Raw genomic sequence first — 20864 nt, 5'->3', positions numbered from 1 at the left:
AGCCTGGCTGGGGCTTGAGAGAGGCTGTCACCCAGGCCCCAGCGAGGCCTTGGACAAGGTTTAAAAATGTAGGACTTTTTTTTAAAATTTCCTGGCCAGGAATTTGTTTTAAAAAGTCCTACATTTTAAAACATTGTCCTACATTTTTCCTGGTTTGGAGGTCCCCAGGGATGGCAATCCTATGTTTATGTATATGTATAACATTTATATATATATATATGTGTGTGTGTGTGTGTGTGTGTGTGTGTGTAAAAGTATACATACAATATGTATACAATATACATATTTTAAATATGTAATATATACAAAATATATATTATATATAATATAAATATATTACACACAATATATACATATAATATATATGCATATTATATATATATACACACACACACACACACACACACACACACACATCAATTTTTGTATATATAGATTGCTGACTATGTGTGTGTCTGTGTCTATATGTATGTGTGTATATAAAAAGATTAGGTTGTGTTTGCACAAATATCTCCCTGTAAAAGCCTTTTGTTCTGTGTATGTGGTACTCATGAACAAGAATACACTGTTACAAATACGCATGCACAAATATTGAAACGTTCTCATACTTATCACGCTTCCTATAAGGACAAATGCGGTAAATTGTATTCCTGTAACGTTCTCGGAACGTTTTACATTTTGGATAACAGATAATATCTGTTCCCATAACGTTACCTCTTGAAACGTTTTGGGAACAGAATAGAAACGTTTCAGGCACTAATGCAATAAACTTCAGGGTATCTTTCATTTCCTAAGTGTTTTTTGTAAGAGTACATCTTAGCTGAATGACCTCATTAGAAAATGTCAAAGCACTGTTTAGTAGTTCATATTCAAGTTTCTACCTCTACATACTCCCAACATTTAATAAAACATCTTCATTAGAAAATCACATTTCAGATCACATTGTAATTCTGGGACCTCATTATGTTTGGCAATACATTAATTTAAAATATCACCCTGCTGTTTAGGTTGAATACAACATCACAGTTCATATAGAAATTACTTAATTAATTAATCATTAAAAGTATCTGTTTATCACCGCTCAGCCTGTTTTCTATTAGAAACAAATTTAACTGATTTAAAAACAAAACAAAAGTTCTAAAAAGCCACATCATTAATTCTAAAAGTCAACTAAAAATTGGCTTAAGAGCCAAAGGCCACACACAGCTATGTGGTCTTGGCTTCCCAGCCATAAACTCAGTGAGAATGGAGCCAGTCTGATTCCCTTGGGAAGAGGGGCCCACATTTAAGGTGCTGCTAAAGGGAAAACTCTGTCTCATGTATTCTTTTCTTGGGGTGGTAGCGATACAACCAAACTTCTACTGAGATTCTTGAATTCTCGACAAGTTCATATGAGAGGAGACACCCCAAGTTATTTCAAATCCCCCAAGTTGTTGGAGACTCCCAGAATCAAAATCAGCATTAGTTTGGCATCCAGTACACTTGATATACTATAACATTAGTTTCCAAAATAGTAGCCATGTTAGTCATTTGCAGCATAAAAAGTAGGAAGGGAAGTGAGGGGAAAAAAGAAAGAAAAAGAAGTGTGACAGCACCTATAGGACTAACTAGTTTGTATATTCACACGAGATCCATGAAAGATCAGGCAAAATAAAAGCCTGTTAGTCTTAAAGTTGTTACCATGTTTCTTTTTCTCCCCTCCCTTTCCATCCTCTTTTTATGTAGTATTAGCATTAGAATAAGTAGTATTTCAGTCTGTTGGATGTTTGGAACACAGCTTTATGCATCTTAGAGATAAAGAAATATACAAAAGTTAAAAACAAGGAAAGTAATTGCCAGAAACCTCTTGGTGATTTATGCGGCTGTAACTGGGGTATATGACTGCAAAAGTACTTTTATAGATGTTGCACAGGGAGATTAATCCAAAATGACTTTAACAGATTAGAGAGTTGGGACAAAATTAACAAAATGAACTGCAAATGGAAGAAATTTAAGGTAGTACATTTAGGCAGGGGGGAAAAACCTATGAAAGAATCCTATATAGGATAGGGAACACTTGCGAAAGGGATCTGGGCTTCTTAGTGGGCTACAAGCTCAACATGAGTCAACAGTATGACACAGCAGCTAAAAAAGCAAATAGGCTGCATCAAATGAAGTATAGTGTCTAGATCAAAGGAAGTAATAAGACCACTCTATTCTGCTTTGATCAGATCTCATCTGGAATATTATGTCCAGTTCTAATCACCACAATTCAGAAAGGATGTGGCCAAGCTGGACTGTGTCCAGAGGAGGGTGACCAAAATGATGAAAGGTCTGGAAACCATGCCCTATGAGGAACAGTTTAGGGAGCTGAGTATGTTTAGCCTTGAGAAGAGAAGGTTAAGAGGTGATATGATAGTCCTGTTTAAGTATTTGAGGACAAGTCATATTGAGGATGGAGCAAGCTTGATTTCTGTTGTTCTAGAGACTAGGGAGCTTGCCACTTTGGCCAATAAGTCAGCTTACCTCTTCTGGCTTCAATTCTGGATCTGGGATGCCCCCGGATATTATCATAGCTTAATCGCCCCTGATTTACCTGGGATGCCACCACCCAAATGCATCCCAGGTCGAAGCCTCACTCAGCTGGCCAATTTTTTAAGTTCCCTGTCTTCAAAAAAGTGCAGGCTGAGTGAGGCTTTGACCTAGCATGCATCTGGGCGGTGGCATCCTGCCTAGATCAGTGGCGATTTAGCTATGATAACATCTAAGGGCATCCCAGATCCTGAATTGAAGCCAGAAGAGATAAACTGGCTTACTGGCCAAAGCGATAAGCTCCTAGGACATGGAGCAATGGATTCAAGCTACAGGAAGTAGATGCTAAGATCTGTTTGACAGTGGAACACACTGCCGCAGAGGATTTTCTTTGGAAGTTTTTAAACAGAGGCTGGATGGCCATCTATTCAGAGTGCTTTGATTGTATACTCCTGCACTGCAGGGGATTGGATTAAATGACCTCCAAGGTATCTTTCATTTCTATGAATCTATTATTCTATATCCAGTAGCTCTTTGTGCAATGGTTTTTCCTGGTGGTACAAAGGCAGCTGGATGGTGCCAGACACAGTTCTTCCAGGGACGTAGCTAGGATTTTAGGAAGGGGGGGGGTCCAGACTAAGTGCCACCATTATAATGGGGCTTGAGTGTGGTGGCGCAGCAGCACACACCATTCATTTTTTTAATGGAAGGGGGGTACGGACCCCATATCCCCCCCCCCTGGCTACATCCCTGATTCTTCCCTTAGACCAAAGAGGCACTGACCGGTTGTAGTAGGGGATGGTAATGCTCTAGGAAAGTTCCCTTTCTTTGCCAGCTTTGTCCCTCTGGACATCCATGCACCCTATATGTAAGTACCCTGGTGAACTGTTATGATCCAGCAGCTCCAAATAAGATCCCAACCAATATATAATACAAAGAACATTTTGCCCTATAGGGATAATAAATTGGCCTATGGCTGATATTTTACAAGCTGTTACAAAAGCTTTCAACTTTCACACACCTTTTTATTTGGTATGCTAATTTTGCAATCTTTCACATATGTGAATCTGCCACTAATACATGCAGTATTAAGGCAAGTAGTGCTGTCACCGAAGTGTTTGATGTGATTAAACAGACATTAAAGCAAAAGTCTGTGTAGTAGTTGCAATGGAAGAATTGTATTGTATTATCACATAGCTGGTCCATGTGCTTAAAATGGCCTTTGGGAGCATGGCAGTGGTAACTCTTTGCTTATTGTGGTTGTAAATTATAGATGTATAAAAAATAGTAAGCTGGTGTCCTTATTCCTCACAGCACACCCAACAAAACTGCTTTCACATAAAGCCCTTTGTGAATAGATACTTTGTGTTAGAACATTATTACTCTCTTTCATTATGTTATTGCATTGGGTTTTTTCCTGTCTCATCATCGCATCCTTGGTTGTGACTGACATAGTTAAGGAAACATGTGATGTGATTACTTCAAGCCATATATTAAGTTTTGCTTCATGTTATGCAAGGGCAAAACTTGACACAGGAATACCCTTATTTGGTGGCAACACTATATTTTTAAATGACATATAATTCTTTCTTGGGAAGAACTTGCCATTGTTTCTGTATGCACACACACAACTCTAGCAAGTTTTGCCATTCTGCACACAGTTGTACTTTCCTCACCTGAGCAGACACATACATGCAAGTAGGTGCATTTGTTCTTCTTTTCTCCACTGATAAAACAAGAGTGCATAAATTTAGGACAGGGGTGTGCTGCATGTGACTATTGTACTTGTATTGCGACATCCAGCATTTCTAACTATAACCCACTTTGGCTGAGAAACAGCATAACAATACCATCAGTGTCCCACATTTGTGGCTTTCACGTTTGAGGATTTGATTATTCATGGATTTGAGTTATAGGTCCTCTCTATGAATCTCTTAGGCGGGTTACAGACTGCCCATTTGGGGCGGGCTGTACCCGCCCCTTTCCCCGGTGTATCGGGGCCTCAGCGGCTAGAACGGCAGCCGCTGAGACCCCGATCCGCCGCTTTTCAGGCTGCAGGGAAGCGGCAAAATGCCGTTTCCCCACAGCCTGAAAAGGGGTGTCCCTGGGGCTTCAAGCCCCAAGGACACCCCGCAGTGGCGGGGAGGAGGAGAAAGGGGCCACTTGGCCCCTTTCTCCTTTGGTCTGCTGGGCGCAGCCGTCTGAAGGCTGCGCCCAGCGGACTAAACCAGGAAGGAGCTCCAAAACGGAGCTCCTTCCTGCTCCGCGCTAAGGGCGCACTAGGCGCCCTGGCGCGGAGTGAGGACATCACTTCTGCGCCACCCCGTATAGAGGAGGCGTGGTCATGACGTCCTCATGGCGGCGGCCGTGTGGAACGGCCACCGCCATTTTGTGCGTGTGGAGCGCGCACTAGGGTTAGGGGGTGCAGAAGCACCGCCCCTTTCTAACCCTAGTGCGCGCTTGCACGCACAAAACGGCCCATTTGTAACGGGCCTTAGTCTCCCAAGGCAACTCTGCTGAAGTTTGACCACTGAGGTACAGTGGAGCACCTAGGTCCTCTAGTGCAATTGCATAGTGAACTTCCAGTAGATATTGACCATAAGAGGACTTAGGAGTTTCTTAGAGAGGTTTCCTCTCAGGTTAAAAAAATAGTATCCCCACTTTCACAGGGATCCTGCGCCCCTAACTCCAATGGATGTGGAGGATCCACTGTAATTCTATTTAGCACACACAGTTAATGGAAAGAATAATTTTAAAAGCTTAAATAACTTTGAAATCCTCTATATGCAAAACAGTAAACTTTGTGTAATTTTGAAAACTATTCTATTCAGTAACAGTCATGTCAAACACGGTCATATTTACTGAGTACAGATATATTTAAAAAATGACTAGTCTACCTGATGTTTTAGACAGTATAGAAAATGTGGTGGTTTGGGGAAACAGATTTCTAGGAAAACAAAGAAATATCCACTGGAACCTCAGTAAGAGCATACTGCCTAAAGCACAAATACAGAGAGAAGCAACAGCAAAATATGGATCAATGCACAAAACAGAGCTGGGAGGAAAGACAATTTAAGACTGTGTTTTTGAAAATCAGTTCCATTAGTTCTTTTCTCCTTTGTACATCTCTTTGGATGCTTGGGAAATTGAAAAGTGACTCATACACTTAGCAAAAGTGTCACAGTCACATGATTGTGCTAACCAGACTGGTTTGAGATCAAATTGCAAGTGAGTGATTTTTCTAGAAGACTTGAAGTTGACAGTTCTTATGTCCTTTTTCAAACTTACTTACCTATGTAGCATATACTAAGGCTAGGAAAAACCCACATTGTTGCTATTTAAAACAACAACAACAACCTTGAGTCAGTACTTGTATTCCGCAAGAGTTTCTAACACCACCTAGATTGGTCTACATCCAATCCAGATAAGTGTGTGCAAAGCCGATCTGTGACTGCAAATTTGCCAAAACATGTGAGTAATCTGCAGTTTGATTTTAAATTGGTGCTTGCAGATTGTACAACAGATTGTGAATTTCGACTCCTATGGGAAGTTTGATAATAGGTGTTTTGGGAGCAAAAGTACAGGCAAACTCTATTTTTCTTTTAGCCTCATATCATAGAATCATAGAGTTGGAAGAGACCGCACGGGCCATCCAGTCCAACTCCCTGCCATGCAGGAAATCCAATCAAAGCATCTCCAACAGATGGCCATCCAAGGAAGGAGACTCCACTACACTCTGAGGGAGTGTGTTCCACTGTCGAACAGCCCTTACTGTCAGGAAGTTCTTCCTAGTGTTGAGGTGGAATCTCTTTTCCTGTAACTTGCATCCATTGTTCCGGGTCCTGTTCTCTGGAGCAGCAAGAAACAAGCTTGCTCCCTCCTCAATATAACATCCATTCAAATATTTAAACAGCGCAATCATATCACCTCTTAACCTTCTCTTCTCCAGGCTAAACATCCCCAGCTCCCTGAGTCGTTCTTCATAGGGCAATGTTTCCAGACCCTTCACCATTTTAGTCGCCCTCCTTTGGACACGCTCCAGTTTCTCAATGTCCTTTTTGAATTGTGGTGCCCAGAACTGGACACAATATTCCAGGTGGGGCCTGACCAGAGCAGAATACAGTGGCACTATTACTTCTCTTGATCTAGACACTATACTTTTATTGATGCAGCCTAAAGTTGCATTGGCCTTTTTAGCTGCTGCATCGCACTGTTGACTCATGTTCAACTTGTGGTCTACTTGGACTCCCAGATCCCTTTCACATGTAGTTTCATTCAGCCAGGTGTCCCCCATCCTATATCTGTGCATTTCATTTTTCTGCCCTAAGTGCAGTACCTTACATTTCTCTGCGTTGAATTTCATTTTGTTAGCTTTGGCCCAGCTTTCTAGTCTATTCAGGTCATTTTGAATGTTGATCCTGTCCTCTGGAGTATTAGCTATTCCTCCTAATTTGGTGTCATCTGCAAATTTGATAAGTATGCTCCCAATTCTGTCATCCAGGTCATTGATAAAGATGTTGAATAACACTGGGCCCAGGACAGAGCCCTGTGGGACCCCACTGGTCACTTCTCTCCAGGCTGAAAAAGAGCCATTGTTGAGCACCCTTTGGGTTTGGCTGGTCAACCAATTACAGATCCATGTAACAGTTACTTTGTCTAGCCCACATTTTACAAGCTTGTTTGCAAGAATGTCATGGGAAACCTTGTCAAAAGCCTTACTGAAATCAAGATATACTATATCCACACCATTCCCTTCATCTATCAAGCTGGTAATTTTATCAAAGAAAGAGATTAGATTTGTCTGGCATGACTTGTTTCTCTGAAACCCATGTTGACTTTTTGTGATTATGGCATTGCCTTCTAGATGTTCACAGACTCTCTGTTTAATGATCTGCTCCAGAATCTTTCCTGGTATTGATGTCAGACTAACTGGACGATAATTGTTGGGATCCTCTTTTTTCCCCTTTTTGAAGATGGGGACAACATTTGCCCTCCTCCAGTCTGCTGGGATTTCTCCTGTTTTCCAGGAGTTTTCAAATATGATTGCCAATGGCTCTGATATTACATTTGGCAGTTCTTTTAGTACCCTTGGATGTAGTTCATCTGGTCCTAGAGACTTAAATTCATTTAGATTAACAAAGTATTCATCTACTATCTCTTTATTTATTCTGTGCTGAAATTCCCCTATTCTGTCCTCTGCTCCATTATCCTCAGGTTGAGCACCTTTTGCCTTTTCTGAGAAGACTGAGGCAAAGAAGGTGTTGAGTAATTTTGCCTTTTCTCTGTCCCCTGTTAACATTTTGCCATCTTCTCCACGTAGTGGCCCTACCATTTCCTTCTTCTTCTTTTTGCTGTGGACATATCCATAAAAGCCCCTTTTATTGTTTTTAACCTCTCTAGCAAGCCTGAGCTCATGCTGAGCTTTAGCTTTTCTGACTTTACCCCTACACATGCCTGCTATTTCTTTGAATTCCTTTTTTGTGATTTCCCCCTTTTTCCATTTCTTGTACATGTTCCGTTTCAAACTTAGCTCAGTTGAAAGTTCCTTAGTCATCCATCCTGGTTTTTTGAGACACCTCCCATTTTTTCTTTCTCACTAGAACTGTTTGAGATTGTGTTTTCAGTATCTCTCTTTTGAGAAACTCCCATTTGTCCTGAACTCCCTTCCCTTTTAGTATTTCTGACCACGGGATCACCCTCAATACTTCTCTAAGTTTACTGAAATCAGCTCTCCTAAAGTCTAGAATGCGTTTCTGACTATGCCTGGCTTCTCCTTTCCACTGTATAACAAACTCCAGGAGAGCATGGTCACTTCCACCTAATGATGCCACCATTAACCAAGTCATCCTTGTTGGTTAGGATCAGATCCAAAATAGCTGACCCCCTTGTTGCCTCTTCCACCTTTTGGACAATGAAATTGTCTTCCAGGCAAGTGAGGAATTTGCTAGACCTTGAGGATTTTGCTGAGTTTGACTTCCAGCAAATATCAGGATAGTTGAAGTCGCCCATCACTACTACATCTCTCTTTTCTGAGTTAAGTATTCCTTCTAGTCTTGTATCTTTCTTCCAAAGCAGGCCATTTGGAACTAAAATTTGACTTCAAAATATATAGAATAACTGCAATCTATTTAATTTTAAACAGTGTTGACTTAAGGCAATGTTGCTTCAATTCACTGTATCGAATTCTGTCTGAACTGGGCAGGGACACTGGATTTTTGTCCACCCCTCCCTCCATCCCTTTATTTATAACCTGTCTATCTCCCAGACTGGGACACAAGGTAGCTCACAGAAGACAGAAAATTAAAATGAAATCACATATAGTTTAAAACATACACCAGCTGAGGTTAAGACAGTATTGAGCCATCTCAGCCTCCCTAGGGATAGACTTCCAAAATCTGGGAGCAGCTACAGAGAAGGCCCTCTTTCATGTTTACACAAAATATACCTGTTAAGGTAGTGGGGTAGAGAAAAGTGCCTCCCCTCAAGATTTTAGAGCTCACATCGGAACATAATTGTGTTTTTTGACATAGTCATGCATATATATATATATATATATATATATATATATATATATATTCCTTTTATTAAATATATTAGTGCTATTACATGGTTAGTCTGTTATTGCAGTGAACATATTTACCTTATGGGGCGCAGTTGATGAGATTGTTCACATATTGCCTTATTTTTTTCTGCTTGAAATCCCAATATCTCCCCTTTTTCAGTCTCTCCTCTACAAGATGTCCCTGTCATTGGTCACTGGGAGTTTGTCCCAGAGGTCTCCCAAGTCTTCTATGATTTTCTGCAATGCGCTCTACATGGGGCAACCCTTGTACCAAACTCGGAAGCTGCAAATGGTACAGAACATGGCAGCTAGATTGGTCGCTGGTACTTCCAGGTCGGACCATATAACACCTATTTTAAAAGATCTACATTGGCTGCCTATTCGCTTCCGAGCTCAATACAAGGTGTTGGTTTTGACCTATAAAGCCCTAAATGGCTTGGGCCCAGGGTACTTGGAGGACCGCCTCTCCCCATATATTCCGCCCTGCACACTTCGAACATCCGGGACTAACTTGTTAGAGGTTCCTAGATCACATCTTGTGAGGACCTCACAGAGGGCTTTTACCATCGCTGCCCCATTTTCTTGGAATAAGCTCCCTGTAGAGCTTCGCTCCGCCGCCTCACTAGATTCTTTTAAAAAGAATTTAAAAACATACTTATTCCGGCTGGCCTTCCCACTTTAGTTAACTGTTTCTCCTCTGCCCCTTCTTTTCCTCTTCTGACCCTGGACCATTGTGATTTGATTGTTTTTGCCCTTGACATGTGTATTTTTCCTGATTCCTGTTCCCTTTTTATGCAGTAATGTTTTAACTTTTATACTGTAATTGTTTACTTTGTATTGTAACTGTTTTTAACTTTTGTAAGCCGCCTTGATGATTTTTTTTGGAAAGGCGGGGTAGAAGTAAAATTTATTATTTATTATTATTATGATCTTGGGAATTATTTTCCATTTCCAGGAGTAAAGGTAGCAGAGGACAACTCTGCTGAAGGTATAGAATCATAGAATCATAGAGCTGGAAGAGACCACAAGGGCCATGCAGTCCAACCCCTGTCATGCCGAAGACACAATCAAAGCATCCCCAACAGACTGCAGAATCCCATAACTAGCATGACTCGTGTTTGAGGTTCCAGTGATATTCTGTTCCTAGTTAACACATTGTACTTTGCTTTGGTAGTCAGAAAGCCATACCGAGCAGCCTTATCATATAGAACAGAACCATGCAGACTCCACAACATGACTGCACATCATGGTGACTGTAAGTGAATTCAGATGACCAATGTAGCAAGTGATTAATGTGTGTGGGGAAGCCTTGCTGATTGAAATTGTATCTAAATTTATCACACATCAACATATGTGTTAAGACAAAATACACACACAGACACACACAGAAACATCATACGTTTGTTAGTAGACAGAATTGAACAAATCCATGGTAGAACACATTTCCATTTGGCAAGGTGGTTGGCTGTACAGGCCCAGTCATTTATTAAAATCTTCACCAAATGACACCACCGCCCCTAAAAAACAAAACAAAAAGTGCTAGTCCATTAAAAGAATGCCCACCTAACCATATTTTACTACAGATGATAAACTGAAACAACTGCACACATCTGTATAATTCTGTTATTTTATGAAGCTATGCCCTACAATGATTAAAGGTAGATGTTTGTAGATGAATACATAGCTACTAATGGTGAACAGAATCAGTCATTGAGGTAACTGAAAAGACATTTTCTTTGAGTCCTTCTAAATGTTAGGCTGAGGAATCGAAACCTGTAATTGAAGATGTCATTTTTTGAAAAAATGCAGTTAATATAAATGGTGCAACTGGTCACTTCTTTGCTCATTCTTGCCCTACTATGGCTTCAAAGATGTTATTTTCTTCAAAATGATACTTTCTCTTTTAGCATCATCAGTTATGTAAGAAATATATTTCAGAAGTGCCTTTCAAATTCAAATACACAGTCTTCAGAAACATTAAAAAAATTATTTAGTAACATCAGTAGGTATGACACTTGACAGAGTGTAAGAGGAGAGGTTTCAGCTCCAATTTCACCATTCAAGTTTATATTGTTTTAAAGTTTTTACTCAATGTGGTTTGTAATGAGCAAATGAACCATGGAGTATTATCCTCACAGCAGGAAGACCCTAGCATTAAGCAGCATGAGTCAGGCAGCAGGGGTTAAGTGTCATGACAGCCAATTGTTACATATTAATATATTATTACTGTATATTGTTTTTACTTAGAGGTGGGAGAGATGCTTTTGGGTTATTTGGCCTCATGTGCCAAAATAACTTGGCTGATATTATACTCCTTAACTTGAGGGGCAAAAAGTCCACCCCTTTGTGCCGCCTTCCAGGTTGCTTGGAAGTGTGGCGTTTAACAGTGAAAACCTTGATTTTCCCCCCATACGATTTACAAATAAAGTAGAGTGAAACACCACATGCCGATCTGCACCTTGTCATGAGTGAGGACTGTTATGAACCATGGAGACATAAATGATTGTCACAAAAATTATATGGATTCCCCGCCCCCCGCCGCCCAGGTGCATTTCACCCTTTTTCTTGATGGAGGTGCTATAGAAATAAGACAAATCTATTGTGTGAGATTATCTGCATTTCTGAATAATTTAGTTTTGTTTTTATTAGATTTGAAATTTCAGTAATTTCTTTTAGTTTCAGCTATCACAGACTGTGATTCTGACATAGACTTTGCTTAACATTAAGTTCTCAAAGTGACTCAATGAACTAGTGGATTAGTAGATTTGCCTATCCCCCATTTAGGAATCTGTGTCATGTCTGTTGTCTGTTGTTCATGTTCCATTCCCTGTCTCAACAATCCATGAAAAATTTGATAAGCAGAACAAAATTAGAGTCATTCCTTTCTCAGAGAGAAGTGTTCTTACTCCCTTTCAGTTCAAGATAATTAATGATGATCTCCCCTTGTTTCTTCTCCTTCTATGGGAACTAAGTGAATAACTAGTACCAAAAAACCTTACTCATATAAATCTCTTATGAGAAGTGATGCATCTACTGATTTAAACATCATCTTCTCTCTAGGTCAGAACATTTCCAGCTGCTGATCTAAGTCACAGAGAATGCACAAATTAATGTAAAATTTCCCAAGTTTGGGTGCCCACAGTTCCAAAATAAAATCTGTTTTAAGGCATTTCTATCAATGTATACATATATGTAACCTTTTCTTTAGAAGAGCATGCTGGGAAGGTGTGGGGAGAGATGAGACAAAGAGATTTGTGCCATTAGTCAGTATGTTTTTTGTGGAGACTGGTAATATGATGGTGACACTCAATATTTATTATGTATTTCAAATATTTATACACTGACTCTTGTTTAAAAAACTTCTATGTCTGTCTACAAAATCAATTAAACAGCAATTGAATGAAAAGTCAAATATAGAAATGTGCAATAAAAAAAAATCTTGTTAAGCTACATATTACAGTCAACAAATGCTTGGTCCCTCAGGTGTTTAACATGTGTAGGAACATAATCAAGTTTGGTTCCTAATGTACTTGGGAGAGTAGATTCCAAAGGCATGGTGCCACAACAAAAAGGTCCTACACCTGGTTGCCACCAGATCAAACTGTGCAGGTGATGAACAATCAGGAGAGCTTAATTTGGAGAATTAAATTAATAGATAGGTTGATATGGGAGGAGTTGCTCTGTCAGGTATTTTCATCTCAATTCAATTGAGGTTCACTCCCAATCTCACAATTGGGAGGTTCTGAGCCATGCCAAGTGACAGATTGCCAGCCAGTACAGTTATATCAGCAAATGAATAACATGTTCTTCAAATGCTCCTTGGCTCATCAATCTAACTGCCAAGATCTGCACGAGGTGTAGTTTCTGGATCATTCCAATGGGAAGACTAATCAGAGTATGGTAAAGCTATTCTTTTAGACTATAGATTTTAGATTGTACCTCGCAGAATGGCTCTGTTGCCTGGGAGGTTCTGTGCTTGTAATCCAAAAAGAGAATTTTCAAGGTTTGAGATTCATACAGAATGTTTTAGAATAATTCTGTATTGAAGTTACCAATGAAAGATTGATCTTGCCAGACTGTCTCTATCCAGAAATGGCAAGCCCTATTGCTGAATTGCTCTGGGTCTCCAGTAAAAAGATGGTTTGAAAGAGCATTCCAGAATTAAAAGCCTGACTCTTTCAGAGAAATGCAATCCCATAACAGGGAATCTGACTAATTCCTAGAGTGGACATCATTCACCCATAAAACTTTCTTCTTGTCAGGATTCATCCTTAGTCTATTGGTCATCATCTAGCTATCAGTGTTTTTGGATAATGATCCAGCACATATAAAGCCACAATTGAAACAGATGTTATGAAGAAGTAGAACTGAGTATCAGTATATTGCTGACACTGCAATCCAGCCTTCTTAATGATTATTCACAGTAGTTTTATACAGTATAGGTATTTCACAGAATTGGAAGCAGGATAGTATTTTGTAGCACTGCATATGGCAGGCAATGAGAGGCTTTACAGCAGCTCCCTGAAACCGACCCTATAATTAAGTATAGAATCACTGCATAGGTATAGAATTCTGTGTCCTGGTCCCACAAGCCAGGAGGATAATTAGGGAAGCTAGGCATCACTCTCTCAGTCAAAGTAATGCTGACCATATACTATATCCACTTGATCCATTCTGCCCATTTTCCTGAAACCAGCAACAGAGAGCAAGGATTGATAAACCATGTGGTTAGTCAAGCTGGTACCTTATCTACATCCTCAGGTTCAAAAAGCCTGAAATCTATCTCACAAATCAGATGGCACGTTGGATGCCTTGACTGGATCTGCGATAATAGTATCATTGAAATTGTTGGGGAGGTGTACCTTTCATATGTGTTGCTATCTGGGGAACATATTAACAAGCTCTGAACAGTACAGAATAGTTTATCTAGCTTGCTTCTTGAAGATCCACGGTAGACAGCAAAGGCAACTGTTTTTGCTGCCTTCACCTCACACAATAGGCATGATACAGTGGCAGATGCATGCCATCTGTCAGTGATTCCTATCTTTACCTTGAATTACCAAAGAACACATACAACAAAATGTAGGGCTTCTAAGAAGACTGCTTATGTAACCTTGGTCAAAATATTTGCTTTAAATTGAACCAGTCTTTCAGTCTATGAAGCTGGTGAAATCCTTTTAGAAAAGCAGCCGGAGACAAGACGAATAATGATCATATTCACTTAATTGTTTCCTTTAGAATCAAGGCTGATTAAGTAAGTGAACATTCAAATATGATCTAATGGTTTTCCATTTCTTAAAAAAAAATCCTTGTAACCTATTTACATAGGAAAGCAAAAATAACTAGCTTCTCTTTGACAGTATTAGAACTATTACTTCAAAAAGAAGGTACTAAAAAGTCTGTAATATTCCCTGATTATTAGTGTCAGGAGATCATGTACTTGTCTCTAAACTTGTTTTGAACCATGTTAACTGATTGCTTGTGGTTATTCGGTGACTAATAAGCATGATAAATAAATAAATTGTAAAATGTACTGTCAATAAAGAATACAGTGTTTTGGTTGGATGAAGAGGTTCTCTCCCATGAACCTGAGGGAGGCTAGGAGTCACATGCAGTGATCAAAAAAACCTCACTTTCTAAAAGAAAACTATTTGGATTGAATTTTGAGGCACCACACATGTGATTCATATTCTATAGAACAGACATGGCAAATCTCTAAAATGTTAGATTTTAGCTGTTTTGAGCTTTAAAGGAAGATAGGATAGAAATTCTTAAAATTGTGAATAAGTCGGACATTCACATCTGTATTTAATGTTCAAATGATCTCAAGGTTTTTCAGACTAAAGTCATTAAATTAGTAATTGCTACAGTACAGGATGGGGTGAATTTACAAGGCACAAAAGTATGTGAAAATCCTTCTCGTTTGTTCATACGTTTGCTACAGTACAGGATGTGGTAAGTTTACAAGGTACATAACTATGTGAAAATCCTTCTCCTTCATTCATACGTTTACTCCTGCTGTTTTCATGGATGAACTGAATATCACATTAATGATATTGTAAACTCTGTGACTGAAGTGTCCCCAGTATTTTACTAGTTTGGTTATGAAGTTTTGCCAAAACAGGGTTATTTCTTCTAATGATAGGAAACTTTTGTGGTAGGAAAAACTGCAGTAAATTTATGAGTAATGGGGACAGCAGCTTTTTTTTTCAAGCGCATTGTCTTTAGAATTCATTTTGAAAGTTAAAATAAGTCTGATGGTAAGAATAAATTTATAGACCCTCTTTATGTGGAAAGATTTATCAAAAAAGTTGAGACGCTGACAATTTGAATAAGTTCATCTTTTAGAATTCACCTTTCTTTTGTTATTTAAAATAAACATTCATTTATCAATACATAGATAATACTCATCATAATCAATAGTTCTTTCCAGCCTTATTGGATGTAATATATTTTCAAGGGAGGCATAACTGGAGGCAGCATGACAAAGCTCTGGCCTCATTGTTAAATGTAAGCTTGAACCAAGTCAAGATTTATTGTCTTATGAAGCAGTCAAACAGGGCAGTTTGTACTGAATTGAATCTAAGCCTAAACAGAGGTATACACCCACACCTTTCTTTTATGTGGCAATTGTTTCCCATGAGTGTAGCCTGAATGTTAAATTTGTTATCAAATGTTGGCTCTTTCACTGATTTTCTTTTTAGTCACACCAAAGTATTATTTAGTAATTATTATACCTTTATTTATGAAGCGCTGTAAATTTACACAGCGCTGTACATGCAATCTTTTGTTAGACGGTTCCCTGCCCTCGGGCTACAATCTAAAAAACATGACACAGAAGGAGAAGGGAAGTGGTGGCGGGAAAGGGTAAGAGGTCCAGCAGTTCCTCTCTACCTCCGAGGCCTGGACCAAGGCAGATGGACTGGGAGGGAGGCTTGGCTTCATAATGGAAGGTTAATCTTCATCCAGGGAAAATACATACTCTCAAGTAGGATAATGCATATACAGTACATAGCAATACAGGAAATGGTTTGATAAACAGAATCAAAAGAACATCAAATAGTAAGCGACAATTATGCAATGCCTGGAAGGCTTTCTCGAACAGGATGGTTTTCAACCCATTTTGAAGCTGGTTAAAGAAGTGAAGCTCTTGCTTGTGGGGGAAGAAGGTTCCAGGAGTGAGGGGCAGCAAGGGAAAAGGGGCGAATCCGGGATGGGGCGAGGAAATCCTGGGCTGGGCAGGAACCCTTGACTACCAGAACGGAGGGCCCTGGGTGGAAGGTGAGGAGAAAGAGGCTGATAAGTAAGGAGGGGCCAGTCCATGGAGGGCTTTAAATGTCGACAGCAGGAGCTTATACTGAATGCGGAAGGGGAGAGGGAGCCAGTGAAGGGATGCCAACACAGGAAGATATGGTCAGAGCGGTGGGTGGAAGTGATAATGCGTGCAGCTGAATGCTGAACAGAGATTAAAGGACGGAGGTGAGAAAGAGGAAGCCCAGCCAGGAGGACGTTACAAGTAATCCAGTCGTGAGACCACTAGGGCATGGACCAGGATTTTGGCAGTAGAGGCGGAGAGATATGGTCGGATTTTGGCAATATTGTACAAAAAGAATCTACAACCTGGCTGTGGTCTGGATCTGAGGGATACACAACAGTCAAAGATAAAACCAAGACTGCAGGCTTGCTGACTGGTTGAATGGAAATGTTGTCCACAGAGACAGAAAAGGAGTGTTGAAGGGTGGCTTAGGAGGAAAGACAAGAAGCTCCGTCTTGGACAGGGTGAGCTTCAAACGCCGATGGCGCATCCACTGTGAGACAGCTGTGGGGCAGGACGAGACTTGCTGTTCAAGCCTTGGAGAAAGGTCAGGGGCAGAAGATACAGCTGGGTGTCATCGGCATACAGATGGTAGGAAAAACCAAAAGAGCTAATGAAGTTTTCCTAAGGACAGTGTGTAGAGAGAAAACAGAAGGGGATCCAGAACAAGCCCTGGGGAACTCCAACAGATAAGGGAACAGGAGAAGAAGTCTGACCACCTGCAACCACTACAAAAGATCTGTCTGACAAATAAGATCTAAACCAGTTGAGAACAGAGTCTGAGAACCCAAGGTCAGAGAGTATGTCAATTAGGAGACAGTGATCAACAGTGTCAAAGGCTGCAGACAAATCAAGAAGGATGAGAATAGAGTAAAGGCCATTAGCCTTGGCCTGTAAAAGGTCATTCGAAATCTTAGTGAGAGCTGTCTCAGTAGAATGCCTAAGACTAAAGGTTGGAAAACTCATTATTGACATATATTGGCATAATAGGATACTGTTGGTGGTTTAGATTTTAGACCTCTCTTCGCTGGGAGTCTCAACTTCTTTTAACACATTATTCTACAAACTTCAGATATTTAGGCATTTGCTTCCATGCTTTTATGTGACACCCAGAACTGACTAACACATATGGGAGCCATCTGCCTTCAATATGTTTTACTGCTTTCTTTTCCTTTTTAAAAAAATGTTTGGTTAGGGAACTTTTTCTACAAATCAGTTTTACCAACTATTTTGGGATCCACCATGTTAGATGTAACATAGCAGTCATCTTCTACCATTGACTGAAAAAAAGACCAGGACACATTTAGAAAAAAACAGGTTGCAGGTCTGTCCATACTTAACAGGGACTAACAAAATAGAATGTAATTCTGAATAAATATGTGAAGAATTGAGCTCTTAATGTTATAGAAAATTGCTTCTCACACCTAATTCTCCAACAGAATGGTTTCTTCACAGCTCTATTTAACTGGGACAGATATTCCAGGTTCAAAGTCAATATTGTTTTATGGTAGCTTATCACATTAGTCCATTAAAACAGATGTGTGTTTGTATAATAGCATTCTCTGTTTGGCCCACCACATGATATCATTGGGTTCTGTTGTTGTTGCAGTGGAGATCAATTAAAAAGAAATTCTTTTTACTTTAAGAAAATCCATTATTGACCTCCTTTCCTGCTTATGTCACACTGTGATTCAGGTACAAAACTTCAGTGCTCTTTTAAAGGAAGATTCCACTTATGTGAAGGGTTAAGGAACTGCAGTGCTGACAAAAACCAGCTGGTCAAAAAGTAGAGCCTCCATTGGCTACTCTGAGAACTCTTCAGTGTGTTTGGGGTGTGCACACATGGTGCATGCAGGTGCACATGCACACACAAAAATGCCTTTCTAACCTCCAACCAGAGGGCACAGTATGCCATGCCATGGCACGGAGCCTGAGACAGAAGTGGACAAGAAGCAGAAGGGAAGCTGGGGATTGGAATCAGGACCTAGGCTGCTGTAGTTGGGCTGTCCTCTCCTACCACAGGGACCCCAATGGCCTGCTTTCTCTGTCATGGTCTCCAGAACCAGTCAGGGAAGTAAGACAAAGGAAGGATCCCACTCCATCCTCCTCCCCAACCTTTACTTTGCCTTAGGTAGGCATTTTGTGTGTGTGCCCCCCCAGTCCCCACCTCTTTCACAAGGAAGTGCAAGAGGGCATTAATGTTTTAGCACAAACAGATGCTACAATAAAAAAATCGATAAAAATGAAACCTGCCAATGGCGTACATTCTACAGGATAATAACAAAATACCATATAAAACAATAGATAATAATACAAGATACATTAGATAAAATAAGCAAGCAACCAATTAAAAACATCAAATATCCCGTATCAAGCTAATATCAAATAAAAGTTAGATAACAATCACACAATGCCTGAGAATGCTTCCCTGAATGTTTCACAGACACAGCACCAATAAAACAGAGACAATGACTTGCAATAAGTATTTTCAAAAATACTATTCTCCAACTTTAATTGTGCTTTAAAAACCTTGTGTGATAATGTCTATAGTGTGTTCCAGCAGAAAGACATTCAGTCATATATCTAGGCTGGTTAGAAATCAAATCTCCTGGAGCAATTTGCTGAATAGTCACTGAGGCGGTGTACAGACCGCCCCTTTCCCTGATGGATCAGGGCCTGAGCTGCCACAGCGGCAGCCCCAGAGGCCCCAATCTGCTGCTTTTCCTGGTGTTGGGGAAGTGGCAAACGGCCGCTTCCCCGCAGCCTGGAAAGGAGTGTCCTTGGGGCTTCATGCCCCAAGGACACCCCAACAGTGGTGGGGAGAGAGAGAAAGGGGCCACTCGGGCCCTTCTCTCTGTATTGCTGGCACATCTGTTTAAAGGCTGTGCCAGTGATACACGCGGCAGAAGGAGCTCCAAAATGGAGCTCCTTCTGGCGGCGCTGAAAGGGCGCTACAAGCGCCCTTCAATGGTGTCAAGACGTAACAGCCGTGCCACACCATTTGGACGTGATGCAGCTGTTACGTCAAAATGGCAGCACCTGCGCAAACAGGGCGCTGCCATTTTGTACGTACTCCGTACATACTAGGGTTGCGGGCATCTAAAAGAGATGCCCCGAGGCGTACAAAATGGCCCATCTGGACAGGGCCTGAGTTGAGTTGGGAATCCCATGCCTGAAGTTTCGGGGGGGGGGGGGCTTCAGGGAGCCTCTAGCAACAGGGTATTATTTTATTGTTTGGTTTTATTTTTGATATTGTCTTTAAGTTACAAATGGAGATTGTCCATCAGTGTCTCTTAAAGGGAGAAATGATTGCTCATAATGAACCTTTAAACTGTGCTAGTTTGTCAGATGAAAGCATGACCTTCTTGAGTTCTTGGTGTTCTTTACTACAATGCACTGGCAAATACTTTTTTAAATATCCTTTGATACCTGCTGAGAATTATGCCTGAAGCGTTGTTACCTTCACAGAAAGTCTTGTTACTCAGCCAAATTTATGTTTGTTTCCAGATCCAAGGATACGTTTTTGTGTCAAATACTGCAAAGTAGTGATTCGTTAAAAAGGAGGTTCAATTGCTGCAATACATTTATCTGTAAAAATCATTTTAGTATTCTGTAGGTAGGAAAGGCTTTTGACAGAACAAACCAGAAATAGGTCTATGTGAATCAGATTTTATTAATAATTAGTTGCTACTGAACTGACATTCCATTCAGACATAACAGGAACAAAATGTATTCAGGCCTTGTTGAAGATGTTTTGTTCCTATAAGGCACCGAATGAACCAAGACATGATTCTCACCATCCCTTGCAGCACTGCAATGAATGCGGTGTTGCAGTTTATCCTTGGCACTTGAGCAAATGCCATTTCTTTTATATGTGATCTCTGTAACATGCTGTGATCCAGATGCTGATTATTCTGTTTGTAGCATACTATAATTAAGATGCTGATTATTCTGTAAGCTGGAGACAATGCTGTGGAGTGGGTGCAGTTTCATATCTGATATCTATTGCCTCAGAGCAGTGAACTGAATTAAATAAGTATTGCATTATTTCCCATTCTTACTTTTCCAGGGGAATTGCATTAGAAGATGATTCAAAAATGTGTTAATCATGTTCTTATCTCCTTATCTCCTTCCAGGAATTCGGAAAGACCGCAGAGGGGGCCGTATGCTGAAACACAAACGTCAAAGAGAGGAAAATGACAGCAGAAATGCAGGAGCTTTAACTGAGGCAAGGAGCACTGCTCTTTGGCCGAGTCCCCTGATGATCAAACATAGCAAAAAGAACAGTCCAGCCTTGTCTCTGACTGCAGATCAGATGGTCAGTGCTTTACTAGAGGCAGAGCCACCTGTTGTCTACTCAGAATATGATCCTAGCAGGCCTTTCAATGAAGCTTCTGTGATGACACTGCTAACCAACCTTGCTGACAGAGAACTGGTGCACATGATCAACTGGGCAAAAAGAGTTCCAGGTAAGAA

At 40.4% G+C, this 20864-nt stretch overlaps 1 protein-coding gene across 1 annotated transcript in view; it reads left to right on the top strand.

The window, feature by feature from the left end:
* Positions 1 to 20864, top strand: part of ESR1 (estrogen receptor 1) — a 184142-nt gene that overhangs the window by 88424 nt on the left and 74854 nt on the right. The window contains 1 exon segment of the mRNA XM_042448541.1: positions 20525 to 20857. Coding sequence (XP_042304475.1) covers positions 20525 to 20857 — 333 coding nt within the window.

The sequence above is a fragment of the Sceloporus undulatus genome, chromosome 1, assembly GCF_019175285.1.
Source record: "Sceloporus undulatus isolate JIND9_A2432 ecotype Alabama chromosome 1, SceUnd_v1.1, whole genome shotgun sequence".
NCBI classification, from domain to species: domain Eukaryota; kingdom Metazoa; phylum Chordata; class Lepidosauria; order Squamata; family Phrynosomatidae; genus Sceloporus; species Sceloporus undulatus.
Note: the sequence above shows the minus strand (reverse complement) of the source record. Positions and strands in the feature narration are given on the sequence as shown.